The sequence below is a fragment of the Gekko japonicus genome, unplaced genomic scaffold (assembly GCF_001447785.1).
Source record: "Gekko japonicus isolate JY-2015 unplaced genomic scaffold, Gekko_japonicus_V1.1 scaffold861, whole genome shotgun sequence".
Classification (NCBI taxonomy): domain Eukaryota; kingdom Metazoa; phylum Chordata; class Lepidosauria; order Squamata; family Gekkonidae; genus Gekko; species Gekko japonicus.
This window is the reverse complement of record NW_015169199.1, coordinates 719,704-727,186: the sequence shown is the minus strand read 5'-3', so window position 1 is coordinate 727,186 and position 7,483 is coordinate 719,704. Positions and strand designations below refer to the sequence as shown.

The 7,483-nt window shown below is 48.4% G+C and overlaps 1 protein-coding gene across 1 annotated transcript in view; it reads right to left on the bottom strand.

Moving 5' to 3' along the window:
• Positions 1-1,980: 1,980 nt before the first annotated feature.
• KCNMA1 (potassium channel, calcium activated large conductance subfamily M alpha, member 1) overlaps positions 1,981-7,483 on the bottom strand; it is a 427,405-nt gene continuing 421,902 nt past the window's right edge. The window contains exons 21-22 of the mRNA XM_015416325.1: positions 3,712-3,904; positions 1,981-2,051 (exon numbers count right to left, since the gene is read on the bottom strand). Coding sequence (XP_015271811.1) covers positions 1,981-2,051; positions 3,712-3,904 — 264 coding nt within the window. The remainder of the gene's footprint in view (positions 2,052-3,711; positions 3,905-7,483) is intronic.

Below are 7,483 nucleotides of genomic sequence, written 5' to 3'. Positions count from 1 at the left end.
CTCTCACAGACACAACTGTCACTCCAAATACCATTTCCACCAAAGCTGATGCCACTCCTTCCGATCTAATTGCTTCTGACAACGTGAATCGTGGTATTTAACATCCTTCAAGAAAATCTCCTGTTGTGCCGGGAAAGCGCAATAACAAGATTGGAAGGGGTGCCCGAGTAAGTGCTTTCTTCTGAGTCGTTCTTAAAGAGCCGGCCCTCTGCAATGTGCCGCTTCGCCCTCCCACGTGTCCCCCTCCCCATCGAGAGCTCATGTTTCTGAGTAACCCCCTGGTTACTCAAGCCTGTGTTGAAATGCCATTTTTGGGATACCAGTTTTGGTGTCTTCCGAGTGGCTTTAGCAGCAGCCGGTTGTTCGGAGACTGAACGTGTGGGCCTCATTCGACCCATCGATCGGTGGCCAAGTGATAAGAAGCCATATTTGCAATCGCACTGGCTGCTCGAACTGGTCACAGGGGACAGGGAAATGGCAGCCTAGAAATGCTTCGTTATGAAGACGAAGCATTGTGCGCCGAGCATTCCACATTGCTAGACTTCTGACTTTTCAACCCCAGGACCCAACCTTCGACCTGGGACCGGCTTGTAATTGCGGGTCTGTCCATCTTCCCACCAGTGATCTGGAGGACCATCATAGGTCCATGGACACAGATCCACAAAACCCCCTCGTTCTACCCAGATCCAAACTGATACTTCCTGAAAACAAACCCGTGAGCTCCAGGGACCTTGTGTCCCCTCGGTCCACCCCTTTCAGTGGCCTTGCTCTCTTCTTCCTGCATCCTTCTATTTTTCTCTCATATTCCACCTTCCGTTAACAACATTTAAGCACTAACTGAAGGGGAATGGTTCAGGTGCCATAGGTGTAACCCTCCTTGGATGTTGTTTGCAACCCAACAGCTCAAGACCAGTGCTCTTAAGGTGATGATAATCGACCACCTCCAGTCTTTGCAAATGTTAGTCACATGTCGTTAATTAACTCTGATTTTTATGAAATGGTCTAGTTCTATGAGTCGCTGAAAATGGGATACGGGACACAGCAATAACTTCCTTTAGCAGGGCATGCTGGGATGAGCCAATCCCTGCTCATGGAAACTCTGGAATGGTCAACTTGTGAAAATCTGAGCTTATTTAAAGTCAGATCTCAGTTCCTATTGTATTTTTGTGCACTGAATTCGGCAGCTTTCATTTTTTACTGCCGCCCGGCAGGGCTCTTTTTGTAGCAGGAACTCCTTTGCATATTAGGCCACACACCCCTAATGTAGCCAATCCTCCAAGAGCTTACGGAGCTCTTCTTACAGGGGCTACTGTAAGCTCTTGGAGGATTGGCTACATTAGGGGTGTGTTGCCTAATATGCAAATGAGTTCCTGCTACAAAAAGAGCCCCGGTGATCACAACTTTCATTTCTTATGAAAATAAACAAAAGCCCTACATGGTTTGAAAACCGGAGTAGCTGAAGGAACTCTTTGTCTCATATGTTCCTGCCCAAGAATTCGGATCACAGGGAGACGCCCTCCTGACTGTTCCATCAATCAAAGGTGCTCGTTTGGTGGGTACATGCGAGAGGGCCTTTTCAGGGGCAGCCCCACGATTACAGAGCCACCTCCCCAGTGAGGTTCACTGGTCCCTACACTTTCCCTTTTGAGGAGGTAGCTGAAGACGGTTTTATGCATTTGACTGCCTTTGCTTAAGTTGCTGAGTCGTGATTTTAAATGTTGGTTTTTATGTCTTTTATCTATGTTGAAAGTTGCCTTGACCTCCAGAAGGGGGGAAGAAAGGTGGCTAATAAATGTTTAAAATAAATAAATATAATAAAAGTCCAAGTTTCTGAAGCCCACAATTATGCAGCGCAGCCTGGAAGAAGGAATGAACCAATGCAGGTGTACGTGCCGCTCAACCCTGAGCTACTTCAGCATGCTAATGGGACCATCGGCTTGAACAGCTGCCCTTAACGTCAAGACCACTAGGCTGAATGGCTTAGAATTGGTAGGCCAAGTGTCTAGACCCAAGCTTCCCAATGGGTTCGGCGACAATGGTGATGTAGGGCTCTGCAGACATGGAGGAACCAGAAGTCACGTACAAAAATGTGACCTTTTTTTGGGGGGGGGAGGACCAATTTGGGGTGGGAAACTGCAAAAAAACCTTTGGGGTGGGAAACTGCAAATAACCTTAACTGCAATCTCTCCCAGAACCAGAGACAGGGGCGGGATTCAGTGGTGTCAGGGGGAGCGGCGTCGTTTCCCCTCCCTCTCGATTTCAACTCAGCCCAAGTCTTAAATCTTGTTGCCTGAGAGGAGCTTGGGGGCATCAGCAAAAGATGTGGGTTTTATTTTGTTTAGTTGGAAGAGTGTGCGTGCTTTGGGTTGCTTTTGTAACTCTTTGGTCCTGTTCTCACGAGGGGTTTTGGGCCGGGAGTGGGCTGGATCGGCGCTGCAGCAAACGGGCGCGATCCCACAGCAATATCTGGCCAGCATTTCGCACCCGTCCCCGATCCGGCCCTTCCCCCGAAGAGACACAACAAAAATGAACCACCTACCTAGGTGGTTCTTTCAGGCCGCCTGCATCAAGGCCGGCCGTGGGATCGCCGGCCCGTCTTTCGGTCGGCACGTCCCCGGCTCCTGCCTGAACTGCGCATGCTCAGACATGCGCAGTTCGGCAGTCTCCCGTTCCCCTCCGTCCCTTCCCCCGGCATCTGATAATGCGCCGCAGCTCAGTGGATCAATGTGATCCCGCCGCGGCGTGTTTCTTTTGGTGCGGCTTTCAAAAGCCGCACTTCAGCCCGTCTCTTTCCCCCCCGTGTGGCAGGGACCTTTGTAATGCAGCGGGATAAAAAGAAATATATAGAAATACTACTTGGAATCAAATTCACCATCGCCATACTGGCTATAAACAATCCCAGCTATGGAATTTTGTGTCCACGTTGCAACGCTGGGATTCAGTGGCAAACAGACTGGAAGCACACGGTCTCGTTTGTGGGTTACCATTTTGGAAGGTTTTTTTAAAACTGCTTTGTTTTGTTGTGTGTGTTTAACCCTCCCTATGTCCTTGGTATAGCATTGATGAGAAAGAAAAAAAATAATGTGAGGTCACAACGGAGCACTCTGTGAATCCCTTTATTCTTTCTGATCGAGAAGTCGCTGAGAATTTTCAAGAAACGGTACGAGACCTTCCGTGCAGGTTTTTACACAACTGCCCCCCCCTTACAAACTCTTCCCATTCCTCCTTCCTTCTCTTCTCTTTGTTGAAAAGTGTTCTTATCATAAGCGTTGTTACCGTGCCGCGTGGCATTTGGCTGCAAACACCCTTGTCAGACAGCATTTGCAATTATCCCGTTTTGCATCTGGCTGGAGGACGACTCACCTCCGGCGGGGTGACGTGTACCATTGTGACTTTAACTGCAATGCACCAGCGAGCTGTGGAACGTGGTGGATTTAGCCCTCGCCTATCTGAGAGCAAAAATAAAATATTCTCTGCTCCGTCCCTCCTTGCTCCCCTGCTCAGATCGCCAAAACCGGCTTGTGTGCGCGTGTGCTGCAGAGAGGTGTTGCGACCGTCCCTTTAAACCGCCCCCCCATACACCAATCAGCAGGTTTAACTGTCAAGCGAACTGATGTAAGGTCCCTTTGAATTACAGAGTGAGGGATATTCTTCTTGCCAGGTCCTGTCCCCCGCAGGGACCACTGAGAAGTATTATAGGGCAGTTCTTACCTTGGGAATTAGCCTGCAAGACCCCGATGCTGTCATCAAACTGCATAGACTTGATGTTGAGTGACGCCAAGATGCATTCCTTGTCCTGCAGTGAGGAATCATCAATATTATTCTGATTGGCTGACAGGATTACGCACATGTCGCAGAGGTTGATGTTGACAGCCCTTAAATCAGCTCGACTTAATGGTGTACCCTTTGGCAGAAAGAGAGACAGAGAGAGAGAGAGGGAGGGAGAGGGAGAGAGAAAGGGGGGGGAGAAACAAATTAAATACTGAGAAGGAGCTTTGGGAAATTATTTAACAAGTATCCTTTTTATGCTCTGACATTAAGCTGGTCTAACTATGTGCCAGGGAATAGAAGGAATGTGCTAATCTAAAGGGTAGTTGGTGCTGATGGCGGCGTTTTAGCGTGAAGACTGAATACTCGGTCAACCTGCTACTAACAAACAAGGAACAGGGACGGCGGTGATGCCAGCGTGCGGCATCTTGCCTGCAAACTCAGAATCATCTCGATTTCCGTCGCCCTTGTTCGGCAAGCTCGGCTGCTCGAAGCATTCACAAAGGAGCGTGTCCTGAACGTCCGCCGACTGATATATCGAGTCAAGTAAAGTTCCGGCCAAAAGAGTCACAATTTAAACCAGGGATGCTTCAATGCCAGCGAGGGAAACAGGTTTTTCTAAACATCCCAAACACAGACTACCTGAGATGATCAGCAGGAAAGGTTAATCGTTTCCTAGTCATCCCCGCCGCCTGTTAATATGGACTATCACTGCACTGTTCCTCTGCAGATTAGAGAATGCAGTATTTACAGTAAAATGATGTGATGCTCGTTTGGTTTCTTTCTTTTGTTTTGCAACTGGCCCTTCAATCCTAAAATATGTTTCAATGGAAGTAACGGGTGACTCAAGTGTTACAGCCCTTGTGTACAGAACACTAAACTGCCCTTCCCTACGTTAAGGGGGCAATTTCTGAAGAGCTCTGTGCTTCCATACTCCTGGCACTTGAGCACTGCATGCTCACGAGATCTCAATCATGAGGTAGGGCTTGGAGAGTAATATGCAAGCAATCTGGAGCGTCCACACCAGGGGTGCACAGACCCACGCGGCGTCAGATTTTCCAAAGGTGTTTGCAGGCTTTGAACACCTTTGGAAATCTGACGCAGCGTGGGTGGGTGCATTCGCAAAATGGCCGCTGTGGGAGGTGCGGCAGGTCACAAAATGGCTGCCACAGCGTACCTTCAGTCACACGGCGAAGATCCTTGTGCTGCGGTGGCAGCTGCTACCAAAGCAAATGTCTTTTTTTAAAAAAAATCTGCACCGCCAATCAAATCTCCAGCGGCCAATCAGCACCCTTGCTGGGCAACAGCCACTTGGCCCCACCTACGTTCTAGAAACACTTTGTGGGCACCAGGAAAGGTGTCGGCAGGCACCAATGGCCCCCTGTTGTGGACCCCTGGTCTAAACAGTGCAGTGCCTTTAGGCGCTTCCACGTGGCAGGGTAAACGTGGTGCAGTGTGAAGTGGAAAGCCACGTTTGCAGAGTGGTGGGGATGTAAGCCAGGAGCTGGGAGAGATGCTACTAGTGACAGCTCCCTGGCATGTGCCCTTGAATGTGCAGAGAAGCAGGTTCCCCTTCATGTTGCATATGTTTAGCACTGCAAACATGGATATATACACCGCAAGCATAAAACATAAATCAGCCCCAAGAGAAGATGTTGGAGTTCTAGTAGCGTGATCCTAAGCAGAGTTAAACCCTTTTAAGTCCACTGACTTAGAAGAGTATAACCCGACTTATGATGGCTCTGTAGGTTACTCGGAGCCAGTTTGGTGTTGTGGTTAAGTGCGCGGACTCTGATCTTGGAGAACCGGGTTTGATTCCCCACTCCTCCACTTGCACCTGGTTGGATGACCTTGAGCAAGCCACAGTTCTGACAAGAGCTGTCCCTGAAAAAGAGCCGTTTCTGTCAAGAGCTCTCTCAGCCCCGCCTACCTCCCAGGGTGTCTGTTGTGGGGAGGGGAAGGGAAAGGAATTTGTAAGCCGCTCTGAGACTCCTTTGGGTAGTGAAGGGCGGGGTATAAATCCAATCTCTTCTTCTTCTTAAGTGACACGGTAGTTGCGCATAAAGCACTCTCACCTGTGGTTTGGTGTTACACCAAAAAGGGTTTGGACCTGTCTCCTCCTACGTGCCTAGTGCCTGCACACCAGCATGGCTTCCCTCTGGGGCACAAGGAGGTGGCACACAAAGTCTGCATATGCTGGGATAAGTGCACAAAATAATAAACCTTGAAAAGGGATTCTGGCCAGGCCACATAGAGCCGATTGTAAGTGAGCACATTATGCACAGCCGGCACCTTGATTGAACTGGGTGTCAAAAGCAGGTGCATAGGCAGCTCTTCTACCATTGTTTTAAAAATTTGAGACAAAAGGTGACTTGTGAGAAAGTGGCAGCCTGAGGAGATATTGTGAAGCAAGCTGGGAGAGGCTTGTCTTCCACATTCCAGACTGATTTTTTAAAGAGCTGTTGATTTTTTGGAAGGAAAAGGCAAAAAAAACCCCCAAAAACAAAAAAAACGCAAAGCATCTCATGTAGAAATCATTGCAATTCTCTTTGCTGCTTTACGCCTTGCTGACTGAATGTGAACAACAACGCAATAGAAATCTGAACGGCAGTCGGCAGTCGGGCATAAATGGAAAGGGCGCGTGCTGAAGGATTGGGGCTCTTCCAATCCTGGACTAGCTGCATTAAAAGAAACGCTTATCGTACGACCGCCCGAATCCCCTGAAAAAAAGATGAAATGCCACTGCCAGGCTGTTAAATAAAGCAAAGGCAGCAGGCCGACATTTTGAAGGTCTTTACGGATACAGATAGATTAGGTAGATAGACAAATAATACAAAATGTTTTCAAAGGGTTCAGAGCCATAAATAATGCCATAAGTAAAGTCTGTCATTCTTGTCAGGAAAAATCATAACATCGAAATTGGCAGCATGCAGGGCAACTCGAGCTGGCCTTCGATAGATAACGGGCTAATATATTTGATAGCCGCTGAAATCCCTCCCTGATGAGGGAGCGGGCGCCTCGGCAAATTCCTCCTAATAAGGTCTCCCTGGGCTGCGCTTTCACAGATGCAGCAGACAGGGAAAAGGCCAAGTCCTCAGGCCTATAACCAGACAAAAGTTAAAAGGAGGAACGAACGTCCAAGATCAAAGCTGGCGTGACTCCATCCGGTTGATCGCTCCGGAGGGTAGCCGTGTCGGTCTGCGGCGGAAGACCGAGATTCGAGCCCTGGAACACCACAGAGACCCGACAAGATCTTCGGGGCAGGAGCTTGCAAGAGTCGAAGCTCCCTTCGTCAGAGATCTTACAAAAGTTACACCCCAAACATCTTGCTGGCCCCTAAAGTCCTACTGCACTCGAATCCCGCTGTCCTGCTGGAGATCAAGATGGCTACCCTCTGAAACCTGCATCTGAAAAGGTAAGTCAAACTGAGTAGAGGGCCAACAATAAAAACTTTAGTCATGCAAAAATACATGTGCTTTTTGTTGTTGTAAAAGATTAAAAAAACATATAGGGGCCCAATCAAACCTCATGTAAAAATTCCAAAATCATATATATACACAAGGGCCAATGGACTTGACCTGACACGTTGTGGCATTTTAGGGCCTTCTTCAGAGGTCAGACACAATGAGGAACAAATTGGCTTATAGCACAATACATAATAAAATACAATCATGCAGCATAGATACAAAATGGACCAGAAAGGAATTGCTGTAAA